The sequence below is a fragment of the Aplidium turbinatum genome, chromosome 14, assembly GCF_918807975.1.
Source record: "Aplidium turbinatum chromosome 14, kaAplTurb1.1, whole genome shotgun sequence".
Taxonomy (NCBI): domain Eukaryota; kingdom Metazoa; phylum Chordata; class Ascidiacea; order Aplousobranchia; family Polyclinidae; genus Aplidium; species Aplidium turbinatum.
The window spans coordinates 12,704,597-12,723,857 of NC_137485.1; the positions used below are offsets into that span (position 1 = coordinate 12,704,597).

At 37.4% G+C, this 19,261-nt stretch overlaps 1 protein-coding gene across 1 annotated transcript in view; it reads left to right on the forward strand.

The window, feature by feature from the left end:
- Window positions 1-11,493: 11,493 nt before the first annotated feature.
- The window catches only part of LOC145783187 (uncharacterized), a 29,326-nt gene continuing 21,558 nt past the window's right edge, over window positions 11,494-19,261 (forward strand). Inside the window, exons 1-5 of the mRNA XM_082594985.1 lie at window positions 11,494-11,635; window positions 12,472-12,549; window positions 12,956-13,089; window positions 13,219-13,344; window positions 14,137-14,213. Of these exons, the coding sequence (XP_082451111.1) occupies window positions 11,558-11,635; window positions 12,472-12,549; window positions 12,956-13,089; window positions 13,219-13,344; window positions 14,137-14,213 (493 nt within the window). The 5' untranslated portion in view covers window positions 11,494-11,557. The remainder of the gene's footprint in view (window positions 11,636-12,471; window positions 12,550-12,955; window positions 13,090-13,218; window positions 13,345-14,136; window positions 14,214-19,261) is intronic.

The following is a 19,261-nucleotide window of genomic DNA, read 5'->3' on the forward strand; positions in this document are numbered from 1 at the left end:
TGAAACTTTGAGCAAAGTTTTGTGTAAGTTTTGTTTTTAATTTCTTTGCACATCTCTTCTAAAACAATTATACCTTGCTTTTCGATGCTATGGTTAACTGTCCAAAAAATATTTTTATATTTTTACCTGTTCGGCAGCGTTTAAAAGTTGAGAACCTTTGGTTTAAATCACATTCGCCATTGAAGTACAAGTGATAGAAAATCAAATTGATTTAAATTGCAAAAATCTAGACCTAGAATAACATTGAAAAGCTTTTTTGTTTCTATATATAAAACAAATCGGCCTATATGGTAAGTTAACCCAATTTCTTGTAATACCTGATAGTAACTTAACTGTTTGGTTACGAGAGTAGGGGCTCAATGCAATCAATCAATCATCAATCATTTTATTTTTCGTCATTAACGCGTCCGGGACGAAAAAGACACTAACTACAAAAATCGATATAAACCTACCAGCACGTTAACGAACGGGAAAAGATGGCAAAACCTTGAAAGGTTTAAAACGTGCCTGAATGAAAAATTATGTAGTAGGCTATATATCAGTAGTTAGCACGGCCACAAAACCCAAAAAAAAACAAATAGCAAAAAATAAAACAAAAACAGAGAAGCACACATGTAGTATTGAATGACAGCCTAATGAAAAGTGTTGTGGATTGAATTTGCCAGTTCCAATATTGATGTGGATGAGCAGTCATAATAATAATAGGATGGAGAAAGAAAACCGGACATAAAAGAAACCCATCCTCAGGCAAAAGCCCGTTTCAATGTGGCCCTGGAGAGCAGGTGTTGAGCTCTTTCTATGGTTAGACTGCACATCACACAGTAGCCTAAGACGATTGAGGTTTGATATCAAGTGTAACTTATTGTTTCTTGTCCTAGTGGGTGATGGAACGGATCCTTACAATCCCTCCTCTTCCTGCCTCAACCATGCTTGCAATCGTTTCTGGTATTTTTATTTATTGCGTATGATTTGATTCAGTGAGTTAGGATAAAAGCTGAAATTTTGTACACACTTAATTCTAAACGATTTAACTTAAATCCAAAATCACACATTCCTCTAGCTTGCTTTACTATTGATTGATTGATTGTTATGGTTTGTTTTATGTCGCTTTACAACATCTATGGTCTTTTAGCGACAGTCATTATTATAATAGATATTTAGCACAGTTAGAACACAACAGGGCATAGTGAAGGGTGCAATACGACACAACACAACATAATACGATACAGTAGTTTAACCAGTGTTGTACGTTGACGCCGTCAATTTGACCGCGTCATTTGACGGCGTCAACTTTTTGTTGACGCTGAGGCTAGCGCCGTCAATTTATTTTTTAGTTGACGGAAGTGATAACGCCGTCAACTATTTCGCCAATTTTAAGCGTCAAGCGCTATGCGTCATTTTTTGTTTTCATGAAAAATCTCGTTTCACAATCAGAGTTTCATGATGTATTCTGGCCATCGCGACTCATCCGAATTACCCGTTTTCGCGTTGGTTGGAATAGCTACCTGGAATATACAAGCGGAAGAAGTTCGCGAAATGGTGAGAACTCATATCGTGAGCAGTATCGAGAACGAGGGATCAAAGAGAGAAAGAGGAAAATCAATGAATGTCATCGCGGAGGTTGAAGATACAATATTTCAAGAGCTCTATAGGCTACCCTTGAAAACAGCGATGTTGGTGCAGTGGACCTCGTTAAAAGATTTATATATGCTAAATCATCACAGCACGCTTGGAACAGTGATACCTTTCCGAGTAAACGTTTTCAAGACTTGTTCTTGAAATACAACACACCAATACCATTCAGCGCTACTGTGGAACGCATGTTTTCACTTGGAAAGGACATTATGCGTCCCAAACGCAGCAGATTGTCAGACAAACGTTTTGAAATGCTTGTGTTTCTACAAGTAAATAACTAATAAGCTAAGCAGCTAATTACAATAGCCTACAGTCTCAAAACATAAAACCTGCTCTTTATTTATAGCCATTGTTTGCCTAAACTTGGTTGCAATACTTCCGTTTTGTGAGATCCTGGCTAAAATAGCGCTAGAAATTAGCGCTGACGCTGACGCCGTCAATTTCTTTAAGAGCTTACGCAATACTTTACGCCGTAAAGTTTTTAGGCAATTCGCGCTGACGCTGACGCCGTCAATTTATTTCATTGACGCGTACAACACTGAGTTTAACCACATCATTAGTGGAAAAGAAATTCTTGTAGGAGGTTAGACCCACGAAAGTCAGGTACTTCTTTGGAATTGCACGCTTGGTGTTACAAACTGAAACAAAATAAAGAAAGCCCAGCCAGCAAATCAATCGCCTTCCACACCGATTCAATGTCCAAAGACGCTAAATCAATGTAAAAAGCGATCGATCTCTGGCTGGGAGCAGACACGACACGGGTGCACTACAGTAGCCTATAACATGGATGATTACAGTGATTAAAACAATAATTTAAATGAGCTTATTGCTGGAGTTTATAAAAGCCAGCAGATGTGTAGTAGTTGGACGATTTTCAGCAAAGTTTTTCACCGATATGTTTATTCCATACTTGCTCAGATTTTGTTCAAGACACTTCCTTTGAGTTGCATATTTACTGCAATGAAATAGAAAATGATTCACAGTCTCAGGGGTCATACATGTGTCGCATAGTCCAGAAGTGTGGCATCCGATCTTGAAGAGGTGTTGGTTTAAACTGCAGTGACCGGTGATGAGTCTAAAAACGGTTGGATGGTCAGGCACTTTGTTTGTTCCTGCACTTTTGGTGTCAGGATATATAGATTTGTAGAGTTGGCCTGTGGTACTGTATATATAATGATTATTCCATTTTTGCAGAGCTAGATCTTTGGTGATGTTTTTGACTTCACTTAGGCTGAGTTTTGTGTTTGCGGAGATGGGGGTAATGGCTGATGTTGGTATTGCTGGTATGGTTTCTGAAGCAAGTTTTGCTAAGAAATCAGCAGTTTCGTTTCCAGGAATGCCTACATGACTAGGAACCCATAAAAACTTTACTTTTGTTGTATTTGATATAATGCTGGAGTGAAGCAGAAGTATGTCATTGATTAAGCTGTGTTTTGTCCAAGTTGGATTTGAAATCGTCCGTAGTGCACTTAAGCAGTCGCTAATGATGACCGACTTACTTTGTTTGGTCTCTTTTATCCATATAAGTGCAGCCTTTATTGCAAACAGTTCGGCACTGAACACAGATGCGGATCTATTAATTATTGTGAAACAGCGTTTTATTCCATGGCGGTTTACAAAAAAGGAAGATCCGGTTTTCGTGTTGGTCTTGGATCCGTCTGTAGGCTATATATGTTGAGAAATTCTGAGTAATTTTTTGTGAGGTGCTCAGCGACTATTCCAGAGATGGCATTTGGATGGTTAAGCTGGGAGGTTTCAGTTACAAGGGTGTAGTCAGTTGTGGGTATATAGACTTCCCAAGGTGTGATAGATGGTTCTTGGATGAGGTTTACGGTAATATTCGTGTCTATTGTCTCGGTGAGGGAATGGAATGGTTGGTAGTTACTTGTGTTGATCAAATTTCTTGGCAAACTTTCCTCGAGGATGTCATGTGCTGGGTGGCGTAAAAATGTCAGAATGTGGGCTTTGTAGTTTAGACAAAGTTGCTCGTATCTAAGTGACAAAGGTAATTCATTGCAGTAGTGTTGTAGGTTTGAAATTGGGGTACTTTTCATTGCTCTGGAGCATATTCTTAGAGCTTCATTTTGTAGTCAGAATTGGTTGGAATGTGGTTTTGTTTGTGGCAAAATATGCTTCCATACCATATTCAATAACCGATCGTATTATAGCTCTGTAGATGCAGAGCATTGCTGATTTTCCTGCTCCCCAGTTTGTGCCCTTCAGTAGCCTACACGAAGAACATTTAGTCTTGATTTGGATTTTTCTTCAACATGTTTAGCATGCATGCTATACTTTCCATTTGACTGAAATGTGATTCCAAGGTACTTGTAGTCTTTTTGGATGGGGATTAACGATTTTTTTATTTCGAGTGTACACGGATCATATTTACGTTTGTTTGTAAAGAGCACAACCGCTGATTTGTTTGCGGAGATCTTGAGCTTGCTTTACTAATAATAATAATAATGTTATGGTTTTATTTATTGTCGCTCTACAACAGCTAAAGTCTTTTAGCGACAGGGCTCATTTTTAATTCATATCAGGTTTACGATGTTATCACATTATTACCCGACTCATTCTCACTGCGCTATGCAGGATAGAACACAATCGGTACCGTTTTTAAAGTCTTCGGTTTGACCCGACCTGGAATCGATCTCAGATCTACCAGCACCAGAGCCGAAGGCGAAACCACTCGGCCACTGAGCTGGTCGCTTGCTTTACTAAATACTGAACCCAACACAAAGGCAAAATTGTGACCAGAAACAACGGCTCCCGGCACGCAGCAAAAAGCGACAATCAGTTGTGAAATCTCTTTGCAGCCAGGCAAGCCACATCACGCAGAACACAAAAACAACGCAAATTCAATGTCAACAAAATTTCATCACAATTTCAATTCTAAACAAGAGGGCAATTGACCCGCCGGAACACTGTTTCTGATGGCAATTCTACATCATGTGGATGGACGGCAGCAACCACCTCTTTTGAATTAACCAGTATAACCACCGCTCACAAAATACTTAGAGCTATAGCCTATGAAATTTTTGTCAGTGTGGTGTAGCCTAGGTGTTGCCATGGCCTACGAGAGAGGGGGGTACGGAGGGTACGGCGTAACCTTGAGGGCCCAAGCCGGTGATTGTCGAGGGGCCCGAAATTGTGATTTTATACTTTACGCGCAAAAATGTTGGTTTAAAACTATCCTAAACGTGTAAATTCAGGCATAAAAGTTGTTATTCTTTAGTCCTGGGAGGCCCGTAATGTAGCAAAAGGGCCCGGAAATATAATTGAGTGCATTGCGCGCAAATTAGGGGACCAAAGTGGCTATCTAATGCTTTACGTGCAAAAATGTTCTGCTGAAAGCACCCTAAATTAAATGATAGCCTAAAAGTTGATTATGCTCCTGTTCGGGGGGGGGGGGGGGGGGGGGCATAGGGTAGTAAAACCAGAGTTCAGAAAAAAAACGGGCTTTAAAAAAAAAAAACGGGTGTTTTGCTTTTTTGTGTTTTTTAAAAATTATTTGAAAAAAGTAGTTTCACGCTTATTTCATTTCAAAATGAATTTCGGAGTTGGAGCAGGAGCGGAGCCGGAGTAAAAAAAAGTGACTTCGTTCACCTCTGCTAGGCATGTGGTGAATGCAAAAGTTAGTGAAGAAAGGTTATTGGTCAGATGATTAATTTGAATATGTTTTAACAAGATGTTATGTTTGAGCCTTGGTATAAAGAGCTTGACTTGTTGTACCAGATACATAGGCTATCCAGGGGCGTGCAAGCTTTTTATCTCGAGGGCCGCATTCATAATGTGAATGGGGCCCTCGGGGCCAAACAAACCGGTAACTGACCCAAAGAGCTATCGCCCCATCTCCCTATTGTGCGTGCCGTTCAAACTACTGGAGCGCGTCTTACACCGACGAATGGAACCCGTTATTGACCCCAAACTCCCACAAGAACAGGCAGGGTTTAGGAGAGGAAGATCAACAGTCGACCAAGTAACCTTGCTGACACAAAACATTGAAGATGGGTTTGAGGCCAACTTGAAGTCGGGAGCGGTCTTCCTCGACCTTACTGCGGCATATGATACTGTTTGGCATAGGGGTCTCACTTACAAACTGCTGCAGATAATCCCAGATAGACACATGGTTAAGTTTATTGTAGAACTCATCTCCAACCGCAGCTTCATCCTTAAAACCAGCGACGGAAAGAAAAGCCGACAGAGACGTTTAAGAAACGGAGTTCCGCAGGGAGCTTTTCTCTCCCCAATGTTGTTCAACATCTACATTTATGACCTTCCAAATACTTCCTCTAATAAATACGCATACGCAGATGACCTGGCTATTCTTTATTCTTACCGCAAATGGGAAACAGTGCGGAACACCTTGACTAAGGATATGGACATTCTATCTTCCTATCTGCACCAATGGCGCCTCAAGTTGAGTGAAGCGAAGACGGTGACTTCTGTCTTCCACCTATGTAATAGAGACTCAAACAGGAAAATTAACATCCAAAATAACGGCCGAACACTTCCTTTCGAAGCCACACCCACATACCTTGGAGTTCGACTCGATCGGTCCCTTACATACCGCAAACACCTAGAACACTTACGCGGAAAAGTGACAGCTCGTACTGCTCTCATGAAACGTCTTGCTGGTACAAGGTGGGGTGCTAGCCCCTTAGTGCTGAGAACAAGTGGTTTAGCCTTAGTCTACACCCCTGCTGAATACTGTGCTGCTACTTGGTGCAGAAGTGCCCATACTGACCTTGTCGATGTACCAATCAACAACTGCCTGCGAACTGTCACAGGTTGCCTCCGCCCAACTCCAACTGACTGTTTGCCTGTCCTTGCAAACATTGAGCCAGCTGCACTACGGCGCCAACGTGCTGTTCTTTCCCTGAGCCGTAAAGCCCTAAACCCTGGCCATCCGCTACACACAACCACGCTGAGATATCCACCAAAGCAGCGGCTAAAATCAAGAAAACCATTTGTACGCGCTGCACAAGACCTTCTGGCAGCCTCTGGTGGAAGCCCTAGCAAACAGTGGTGCCACGCGGCGTGGTGTGAACAATGGTCAAGCAGCACGTCCCCACTTCGCCAAGTATTCAGATCCCCGTCCGAAAACCAGCTGGGACATGGCCTCTCTAGACTTGCCTCATCAAGGCGTAACCGTTTGCTCACTGGTGTTGGACGCTATGGTGCAGACATGTTGCGCTGGGGCTTGGCAGAGAGTGCTGCTTGTGAGTGTGGCAAAATGCAGACGGCAGCCCACATTATCAAGGATTGCCGGCTATATAGACTACCCCATGGTATGGAAGGCCTAATTTCCATCGATGACGACACCAGGCAGTGGCTAACCAACGGATGCCCTGACATATAGCGACAATACGAGAGAAGAAGATAATGTGAATTTGTTCGAGGGCCGTATTATAGTATAATTAATATTATAAGCCAAAACATAAAGTCTAAAATAGTCAAAACCCAAGGTTTCGTTTAATTTTAAAGTGACCAAAGATATGGAGATTTTATATACAGTAGGCTACATGTGTTGCATAACTGTATACAAAATGTTTGTCTCAATTATTTATTTGAATACAACACACATCAAGATAACACGTTGCCAGACGCATTTTGAGCGAATTAAACAGAACACATTTGTGAGCGTATTAACACAGTGAGAAAAACTGTCGCAACCGTCATTCCTCTCTCAACCAAGAGTCTTGGCTTTGGTCCAAGAAGACTAAAACAAAAAAGAAAGTCTTGTGATGCGACAGGCTGAAGTTAGAAATTTCCATTGTGACTCATCAGCTGTTTAGCAATGGCTGCTTTGACACTCATAATAGCCATGCAAGAAGGCTGAGTACACAAATGATACGATACACATTGCTAAAACTGCACATCACGAAAGAACACAATGTGTCTGGGGGAACAAACCACTACAATGCGACAAAAAATATATATAATTTATCTTTATCAAGATGAAAGATATCAATAAAACGTTTAATTAAGTCATTGTAGCAATTCAAATTTTCAAGCAATTTTACTATTATTATTTTATATAATTGTATCAGGCTTTCGCGGGCCGCACAGAAAGTTGTTTCGGGCCGCATGCGGCCCGCGGGCCGTAGTTTGCCCACCTCTGGGCTATACCACTCAGTAACGTTAGCGGATTTAACATTTTTTATTAAACACACACAAAAAAAAAACAAGAAAAAACTACTATATCCAACGTTTTCGACACCACACAGTGTCCTCATCAGGAATAATTATAGGCTACATCTAAGAGAAATAAATAAATAAATTTGGAAATTTTACATTAACGCTGTACAAGCGACACCTCTCAACAGCACCATCAACAACTGACACACGAATTCAATGCAGGATAGCCTACACAAATTGGCGAGGACAGATCACATGATATGCACAGCACAAAACACTAAATAATACTTTTATTGCAGCCTGACGATTTATTGCGCACAGATGTTCAATTCTGCAGTTAAAAAGGTTTGAAATGTGGTGTCATAGAAGGCTATTACGTATCAGCTGGATGGAAAGAAAAACAAATGAATTTGTTTCCCAACAAATAAACGATAAATGGAGTCTGATAAACAACATTAACCTTAGAAAATTGAGATATTTCGGACACATTGCAAGAAGCAACTCGTTGGAAAATTCAATGTTAACTGGGATGGTGCAAGGCAAACGAACAAAAGGACGACAAAAAATGAAATATTTTGACAATATGAAGCAAATTACAGGAATAAAAAACATGCCGGAAGCACTAATAAAAACAAAAGACAGAACAAAATGGAGGCAGTTCATAAGGGAGATCACAGCTGATCAAACATGATCTTAAATATATCAGCTAAAGCTATGTGGGCTAATAAAGCTATAGCCTAAATTTATGTTTTTTATTTTATTTTTTTGTAACATTTTATTTTTTTATTTTTCCTTTACATCTTAAATTTTTCTGAAGGTGTTGCGACCGTGCCAAATTTTTTTCAACTCAATAACTTACTTTGGTCACAAGCACGTTTTAACGTTCGCGTTTTGTCGCTTCTACCTTTTTCTCGACCTTTGCTATGTTGACGTGTATTGTTTTTGATATGATGGTCAGAAATAAAAACAACTGAACTGAACTGATCAATCTGTTGAAGAAGAAGAAATAAAAATCAGTTTTTTTAGGTTTATTAATTTGTTTATTAAGTTATGCCAAGGTAAAAAAAATTGCTGAGAAACGTTTTATTTCGCAAAAACCCACAAGTACAAAAGCCTTATATTTTCGTTGCAGTGCACCTTTAAAAAATCCTTTTCCATTTAAAATGTGTTTTATTTTGCAAAAATACTTCAAAATTACTTCCTGGTCACGTGACATGTCTTCTGCAAGTGTTCATAAAAACAGCTGGTTTTAACAATACTTGTTGTTTTGTAATGACAGCTTATTTTGCATGAAGAAGATGAGCCTACGTTAGGTTTTCTGTCTAATGCTTCAAAATGTGAAGTTGTTTGGTGCAGTTCAGTGCACTTTGACTAATAGATAGTATTTGAAATGCGTGTATTACAAGCAAGTTGGAATTTAGTGTAGTTTCAGATTTTAGGCTAGTGATTATGAGACAAAAGTAAAAAACAACTCAAGGTTAAGACTACCCAGTGGACTTATTCGTGCATGTGGGCAAACTTTTAATATCTCCAGCTGTTGATGCATTTTTAATTTACGCAATAGACTAGGCTACGGTATGTAGCCTATGGTTGAATCCTAGGCAGTACCGGTATGTTATTCCGATACCAGTAAGAGTGCATTTGCGACTATCGACGTAATTGTGTCGTCAAGTTGTAACTATTTTATAAGTCGTGCAAGGCCTGGTGCGTTGCGCTTGAAATGGCTTTGCCCGGTAGGATTTCTTTGTGGGGTTTTCTTTGCCTGCCTTACTCTTCTTTGCTATGAGCTAAACGCATCAAGATGTGTTCCCTTCACGACCATCAGTACTCTTGATAACGCACCATGGCCGATCTTCATAGCAAGTGTCTATTTATACAAATCTTGAAAATATCAGCTAAAGCTATAGGCCTACGGGGTAATAAGTTGCTGTTTTTGTGTTTTTTTTTCTTATTTTTGTTTGTATCATTTTGTTTTTTAATTTCTTTTTACCCTAAATTTTTCTGAAGGTGTTGCAACCGTGCCAAATTTTTTTTCAACTTATTTTGGTCACAAAAACGTTTTAACGTTCCTGTTTTGTCGCTTCTACCTTTTTCTCGACCTTTGTTATGTAGACATGTATTGTTTCTGCTTTGATAGTCAGAAATAAAAACAACTGAACTGAATTGTGTTCACTTCAAGAAATTCTAAGGCAGTGGCTATTTGACCGGCTCCGGTCTTTGAATCTGAAACACTATTTGACCGGTCATGACGTCACTACATAAGCGCTTTTTTCTTTTTCTCTTTCAAAGCAACAGACGAGAAGCGCCGATATAAGTTCAAACTTCAACACGTTTTCTTCAACTCAGTCCGTGGCGCGTGCGATACGTCTCCGGCTGCCAATCTAGAGGGGATGAGTTCGATACCATCCGGAAGCATTCTTTCTTTTCATTTTTTTTTTTATCTAAATTTTGACCCGAAGCGCATTTTTGTGGTCAATTTTTAATTTGAGTAGCCTGCAGCCCATTTTTTATGTCTTTTCAAATTTGAGTAATACTGTTAGAGTTTTTTTAATTTGCTGGAATTTGAGAATTTCTCTTGGTAATTTTCCGATCGTCATAAGTGAACGTGTGTTGCCGAACGACCCTACATTTTTCTCTCAAGTTAGTTATATACAATACTTCTTTAAAAAATGGTTTTACCATTATCATTTCTTTTAAAAGAAGTATTGTATATAACTAACTTGAAAACTATACTTGAGAACTATTAACTAACTTGGACTTTAGGCTACTCAAATTAAAAATTGACCACAAAAATGCGCTTCGGGTCAAAATTTAGATAAAAAAAAAATGAAAAAAAAGAATGCTTCCGGATGGTATCGAACTCATTCCCTCTAGATTGGCAGCCGGAGACGTATCGCACGCGCCACGGACTGAGTTGAAGAATACGTGTTGAATTTACAACTTATATCGGCGCTTCTCGTCTTTTGCTTTGAAAGAGAAAAAGAAAAAAGTGCTTATGCAGTGACGTCATGACCGGTCAAATAGTGTTTCAGATTCAAAGACCGGAGCCGGTCAAATAGCCACTGCCAAATTCTAAATAGTTTGCAATTCAAAATAAGAAAAAAATTAACAATTGTCAATAATATTATTACAAATAGTGACATGCTATATTTTTTACGCTAACTACGTGACTTGTTTTTTGGCTTTGAAACAACATTTTTAGAGAAACTTTATTTTTTATAAAAAAATAAAAATGGCATCATGACTCTCAAGGAGCATAAAAATAATATGTCAACAAGAAGTGTTGACATTCGTTGCTGTCCTCGCATTATGCAAGTCAGTGGGTTGTTGTTTGATGTGGTTGTTGTTTGATGTGAATTACATTTTTGTTATTAGATCCACCTCTTACTTGTGATTGTTCCCTTTACATTGTTAAAATACGCCTTGTCTTTTGCAATCATCATGCATTCAATAAAACACGCTTTACTAGAAATGGAGCTTATAAACTTCCTGATGCCACAATGAGGCAACACCAAAATCACATAGAATCACAGTAAAGGTGTCTGTCTAGTATGTGCCTATGTATCTGCACCTAAACGTTATACTCTGTTCATTGTGGCATTTACGGTAAGTTTTCAAATTCAAGACAGCTTTCACACAGACATATTTAATTATGATAAAATGTTCAACTTTTGGAAAATTAAACTTGTACACACTGTATATATTTAGAATAAGAATTCATTTTGTAAGAAAAGTACGGTATATATTTTTTATTTAATGGTCGAACAGTTTGTATGACAAAATGTCTAATACTCTTTGGTGTACTTCCTCTGCACCTATTTTCAACAGGCAGACAAAAACAAAGACATTTCAATATGACGTATGTATTTTTGATAAAATTTCTGGTATTTTATCAGTTGATCAATCACTTATCTTTTAATTTGTTTTAGCTTTGCTGCTTTCAGTAAAGTTGGCTGCTTAGAAATCAATTAATTAGGCTAATTAATCAAACTTAATTTTTCTTGGCATAGCATCAAGTTTTTGTAACATAATATACTGTATTACAGAGTCAGTGTAACAATTTGTGTTCGAATTTGGTTTGATAGCCTATTCTTTAATTTTTTATTAATTTATTCCACCGCACATCATTTTGCTTCATTGGTGAAGTAAAAAGATTTTATTCAAAAACTTAGTGACAAAATTTTATTTTAATGACTTATCGATGTTTCAATTATTTCAAAGAAGCAGAGTGCAAATTTGGGTTCCAGGATTTAAATTTTGGACTGGTAGTTTGCGCAAAAAAAGGATTGTTTTTTTTTCATAAAAAACATGCTTTTCTTTAAAAAAAGGTGAGAGCAAAAAACGACTCACATCCCAAGTTGTAATAAAATGAAGTGTCTGTTAATTTTATGGTCCAGAGTAAAATGAATATCAGGCAAGTGGTTGCAAGCGTATGATGATGCAAACTTAACCGAAATGGCCCGTTTCGGTGAGTCCGGTCCATATTAGGTGATTTTTTCATTTTTTTTTTTAATTATTGGGTACCGTAGCCTAATTATCATTGCCGTTTTAGGGTTAGAGGTTAGGAACTCACCGAATCGGACTCACCGAATAGTAGCAGACCCAAACTTAACATGGCTTTTATGGTTGAAGCTTTCAGCTTGTTTGTGACATTGCAGAATGCAGAGTGGTATGCAGACATATTTCATTTTACAGGACATTCAGTTGTTGCAAGCAGAAGCTCAGAAAATTCGAAACTGGCATTTACAAACTGAAATAAATACAAAAAACATGGTAGGTTGTTCAGAATTACATATTTAAAGCAGTGCCAAAAATTTAAAGCAACCACTAACTTCAATGAGCGATTTTTGTAGCCCTTCTCACAAATATTTTGTGAGAATGAGTACTTTTGCTTGGAGATAAATAGCCGATGAAGTTAGTAATGACATTTATGAAGTATGGCAATTGCTGCTTATTGCTTCTCAGTTTGACGCCTCTTACTTTGTCCACAAATATAAATTTTAATTGTGACAATGATTATTGATTACTTGCAGTTTTACGTTTGCTATAAAACCTGGATTTATATTCTACATCAACCATATCATGTGGTTACATTCATAGTTTTACATTCAATGAAACTTAAAATCACTAAATTTTGCAACCTGGATGATTTTTTTATCCTTGCCTTATAAACATGCAGGAAAAAGTTGTTCAAAATCTTCGATTAACAGTAGAGTCACAAAGAAAGTCATTGCTTGAAGTGCAACTTGAATATGAAGGAATTGGTAATCAAATGCAAGAGGAAGTTAACAAACGTACCACGTGTCTGCAAAGGTGAAAATAAACCATCATTTTAAAGGTGTTGAAAAAGTGTTTAAATATACTTTTTGTTACAACTACATCCTGTGGCGTCTTTTTTAAATGTGATTTTTTTAGAATTCATGCAACAATTTTCTATTTTAGAATTGATGCAACTCGTGATTTGTGCAACTTGATCAAAAGCCAAGCTTGTGAGCTTGAAGACACACTTCATTTTTGTGGCGATGTCAAAGATAGTATCGAATGCAGTAATACTGCACAAAATAGTAGCTTTCAGGTACCTACCGTAACTATGAGATTTATTTCCATATGTAACCAATTCATATTGATTGTTGATACATTATCTATTCTCGGTCGTCAGAAGACTCAGCATGCGACATTGCGACAACTCAGCAAGTACATTTTAGGTACGATCAAGTCAGCAAATGAGATTTACTTGCTCAAATGCTCACATCAGATTTGCTTGGTTATCATTTGCTAAACTGAATTTGCTGACTTCTGACATGCCAAGTTTCGGCTTACTCAGTTTTTACTTGCTCAGTTTCATCATTTACCAACTTCAGCCACTTGTTGAAATGTTGCTAGCTCAGTTGTGTCTTGCTCAATTGCGATGTGCTCTGTTCACAACTGTTGACTTGTAGGAGACTGTCTATTCTCCGGTATCTCTTATTTTAGCAATGTAAATTACTTTTTTTCAAATACTTGATCCGTTTTACTGCATATTCTCTACAATGTCATATTGGTTTTACGGTTCCAGGTATATATATACGTTATTTATTGAACTTCAAAGATAGGTACATAAGCTTTTGCAACTGGACATTTCATGTTTGTGTTTTCATTTAGGTTTCTTATTACGTGTGATAGTTACCTGTATTAATAAAATACATCACGTTACCACTGCTGACTAGTGACTATCTACTCAATAAACAAATTTTTTCAACCTCATTATGACCTTACACCAAAATGGTTATAAAGTGGAAGTGCCAAATTGTGCTCTGTATGACGTTAGTCTAGTATTCTGCCATTTAAAACCCAAATTGTCATTTTCTTGATGTTAATAACCTTTCAGAAACTGGTTTTTGACTTCCAATCACTATCTGAAGATTTTGAAAAAGCCAAGATACAATACAAAGACGAGTGTAAGTTTCAATGCTAAGTTTAAATGAAATACAGTTAATTATGAGATAGTATTTGCCTTTTGTATTTATAATACAGTATGCATACAGGCCTCGAAATTCGTTTTTGTTGACGGCGGACATACGTGTCCGGTCTGAGCAGCTATCTCGGCGAACAAATTAAGTCTCACGGCGGACACACCAGTTTTGACGTCGATCGTCATGCTTAATCACTTTAACATGATATTTCTTCGCCATTTGAGAACTATAACTATACGGTTTAGAAGACTTTAAATTTCAGTGAAGTCACTCTGAAAGGCTTTCATCAGACCAACGACGTGCACTTGAAGAGTAAAAGTACTATTTTTCGGTACTAACGCTAAAAGTCAGAAAGTGCAAATTTTGGGTTGTATCACTCAGCTACTTGAAAGGAAATATTTTCATCAGGAAAAATGACCGAAATAAATAAAAAATGACCGAATTTTTTCAAGTCATTTCGGACAAATAACCGAAAAGTCTCAGCAAAAAAAAAAAACCAGGTCACAATGCTCTGGGCACAAGTCGGAAAACTTCTACACTAACGCTACTATTTTCTGCTGTGCAAAGCATCACTAATCACTAGGTTTTTTAAGGTTTATTTTTGCGTGTCATGTGAGCGAAAGTGAATATTCCCTGGGCTTTTTCTTACTGTAAAACCAAAACTTTACAACTGTTGCTGTATCTTGCTGTAATATCTTGCTGTTTCTAATTTTGTAACCAACCTTTCTTTATCAATATTACTCGGAGATCAAAGCCAGACATTGTGACATAAGACATGAACTAAGTTGCGCGTGATTAGTGTAGAAGTACCCGTAGGCCTATTCCCATCAATGTCATCAATCGTTGAAACAACGTAAAAATCAAAAGTTTTCTGACTTGAATGAAAGCTAAGGGATACAGTAGGGTCATTCCATCTTTAATTTAAAGCCTGTTCACCAATGGTCTCAGATTTTTTTCAAATTTGGCACAATTAAGGATCTCATTGAAAAAATGAGTTTGCAAAAAAAATGAGCATTCTATGTTAAGCGGTTTCCGAGATATCGCATTTTGAAATTTGTGAAAAATGGGGAAATTCGGGGCTTTTTTTGTTCCGCTTCAGTGGTTTTTGGTCTATGTGGGCTTAACGTTGAGGTAGAAACTTGGGGGAAAATGCTATTCCCCCATTTTTTGGGGTGGAGAATTCAAAAATGTTATTTAAAATGCTCTTTGGCCATGCCTTCTAGGCGTAAATTTCATTTTTAGTTTTTTTTCTTCCGAACTCCGTTCCAGAGCGCTCTGCATGTTTAAAAAAATTTTGAAGATGGCAAACGAAAGCTGAAGCATGATACTACTTGGGATTACTGAAATGATTCTTGGTAAAATCCATTTAGTATGAGTTTCTTAAGTCTAAATTGACACCCTTATTGTGTTTACTGATTAAATAGTATCATATAGTGACAAATTCAAATTGTCTAGCCTACCGGTATTACATTTTAACATTAAATTACATGAATTCATATTACCAATGAGACCTATAAAAACAAAAATAACCATTAGTATAAACAAAGTTATGTTATTTCACAATTTAATTCCTATATTTATGTATATATATATATAGAAAAGAAGTTACGGCTTGAGAGGTAAGCTATCTCAATAGTATGGAGGGGGAAAACTTGGTGACTTATTTCCTGTTGTATTGCTGTATGATTGCCAATTCGATTTCTTATTTTAACTCGTAATGGCACAAATAAACTCATTAATTTAGTAAAGTCAAGCATCAAATATGTTGTGTTGCTTGTAACCGGTTTTGCTACTGCCATGCACTAATCACTGTCAAAACAATGGAAAATCGAAAAAAATTAACTGTAGGCTTGAGTAAATAACAATATAAGAAAAATAACAACATAAGGAGAGCCCCCTATTACTAGAGCTCAATGTTGCACGTGAATCATTAAAGGTATTACATTCATAGCAATACTAGCATAGTATGAAGCACCCATATCCAATGATACATTTAGTACGATACTTTAAATGTGATTTTAATTCAAATATACTAAGCAGTGTTTAGAATTGTTCATAATTACCAATTTCAATACAAAACAGCAATACACACACAATGTTAACACAGCGTAGTCGAGCATTGCAGTTTGGGTCATTATGGTTGCCTCAATTTATGTGTTCATTTGCAAATCTCCTTACACCATATTATCTCATTTTGAGAAACAAGTGCAAAAACAATCGAAATGGTAATTGTAATTTATATTTAATTTGCTTTGATCAACTACAGCAAAGAAACTGAAAGTTTTTTTTAGCTTAAATATATGACAATATCCATTTTAATCAAGATGGTTGTTGGTCTGTAATTGTAATGGGATTTGCAAATGATACTTTTTTCAAATATCTTCTTACTTTGAGGACTACATTTTGATTGAAGCTAAACATGGCACATAGTAGAAATGTTTTTTATGGAGTTTGCAGATAGTTTGTATGTTCTCCCACTGCCTGTTGCTCTTGGAGTTTCAATTTTGCACAGTATGTGATTAAAAGGAATGTAGCATATGTCGTCATGCTGAGGCCAATAAAAAGAAGGTGAAGGTCCAGAAGGGCGCATAAATTTTACTTCAGCATCCATTTGATTTTCATCAACTTGAAGAACCATACCCACCCACCATTGAGAATCATAGTTACATGCAACAAAGTCCATTGATTTAATCTTTTCAAAGCACAGTGAACCACATAGATTGAATACTGCAGTATAGTTTTCATCTGAAGATACATATTTGCATCCAATTTTGTCTGTAGCCAGTGGTACGTAATGATGGTACGACCTAGTACCAGGAATAGTTTTTCCATGCAAAAATCGTTCTGCCAAGTATTTTCTGGTTGATTCTAGTTCATTATTACTAAAGTATTCAAAGCGAATTCCTTTGATACTCTCTGTACAAAATTTGTAAAAAGTAGAGACATCCAGTATTTGATTGGAGTCCGGACGCTGCAAGCTTTCTCGTTTAACCAGGCGCTTAACAGTACCCCCTATGCCATCGCAGGGCGACTTGCCATGGCTGGTGGCAAAGAATACCCAGTCAGCTTCTAGGCCAAAATCTTGCTTGTGCCAACATAAATTCATAAAATTTTTGTAATTCTTATATTGCTGGGCACATCCATCAGAATAGTAGCTTAGTTTTTTCACATGAGGCATGTCTGATTTTACAATGTTAACTACTGTCTTCTGAACTTCATATACAAAGGGAACATCATGGTCATTGTCCTCGGATACTACACAAACATTTTTATTCTTCAAATTTCCCTCACCATCAACAAAATATATGACAGCTGGGTGCAAAGAGCACTGCAAGTTATTCCAATGGAAAGATTGTGCTTCATCTTGTACTACAAAACTGTAGTTTTCGGCAAAGTCTAACAGAACAATTGCTTCATGGGATTGTAGGTTTTCTTTTTGCTCTTTCAAATGCATGCTCTGAGTTTTTGCTATGAAAGAGTGCCTTTTCAACTTATTCATGCTTGAAGTAAACAAGCTTATGAACTCTTCTGTGGAACAAGTCTGTGCTACAATTGTGCATCTATCGGTCGTAGTCCATTGCTGAAACATCACATCAGTTATATCTTCTGCATCGAATATACTCTGTAATTCATTTTCTAGAACTGATATACTTGGACAAGTTGGACAGCCATGAAGCATGCATTGTTTGTTTGATGGATCACACACAATCATACGCATGAAATCCTTGTATGTTTTGCCTGATTTTGTTCCAGCAGCAAGCAATTTTGCATTTTGATGAATTGTGCATACGCATACACTATGCGTTCCTGATGCTGATACAGTGATGCATTGTTTAGGCCGAAGACAGTAAAATATTGATGATCCGATTTTCACATCCGGATATTTCTTTTGAAACAGTGCATAAAGTTCGCTAATATTACAAAGCAATAGACGTTTTTGTTCATGTACATTCTTTGTTATACTGACAAAATCTTTTTGGCCGGGCATGATTCGAGAAAATGAATGCTCATCATCCAAGTAGAAATCTTTAACCAGCTGTCTTGTGTCTTCTGGAATTTTATGCTTGGCTCCGATGGAATCAGCTTTGGCCAAAATTCCATGTTCTTGTTTTAACTTGACAGACTGAGAAACATAATAGTTAGACACTTCAAAAAATTTTCTTGTCTTTTCTACATGCCAAGAGTTTGGTTTTAAAGTTAATATTGCAAGCTTTTCTTGGCGATTTACAGTTGTTATTTTTTCCTTTAGTTCGTTCATTAACATATCCAAATCATTTGCTTTGATGGCATTTTCGTGCTCTTTCTCATCTGAAGTGGAAGGTGCTAGTTCTTCTTCTTGTATTGCCGTTGCAACCGATATGTTTTGTTGTAGATTCTTGACAGCATTATTTATTTTAGCTTGAGCGTATGAGGTACGTTGGCGCTTGTTGATAGAGTGCATTTTTACTGGTGATTTGCCCAACAACTGTAGGACTTCATTCGATCGTTTTAAAGAGTCTGATTGATTTAAGGATTCATCCAACATTTCAATTGAGCAGGAATCGGATGATCTGATTTCAGAATCAGCTGAGGATGTTGAAGCATCTTCCTCAACATTCATATCTTTCCACACCATGCTCCAGCAATTCCTACATAATTTATTGCCCGGTATGCAAGTAAAGTCTTTGGACCTCAAGTGCAATGCCATTTTCAAATCAATAATACGGTCCCCGGTAACTTTTCTCTTTTTGTGTTTTTGATACACATCAATACACTTAACCTTCTTGGAAAGAAAATATTCTCCTAAATGCTTTTCATGAAATAAACAAATTTTTCCTTCTCTCCCACAACTTTCTGTGTTTAGTCCAGCTCGCCAAAGGTAAATGACCCTTTCATCATCACTGATGTCACTAAACTTGACAAAACCTTGGATTCGAATTCTGGAAGTCCCGTGGCATTGTTTTTCTACATTCTTCAATATTCCAATAGAGCATGGCTCCATTTTCTGCTTCAATAGAAGGTGCTGTATAGTAGCAAAATACTATTGTATGCAC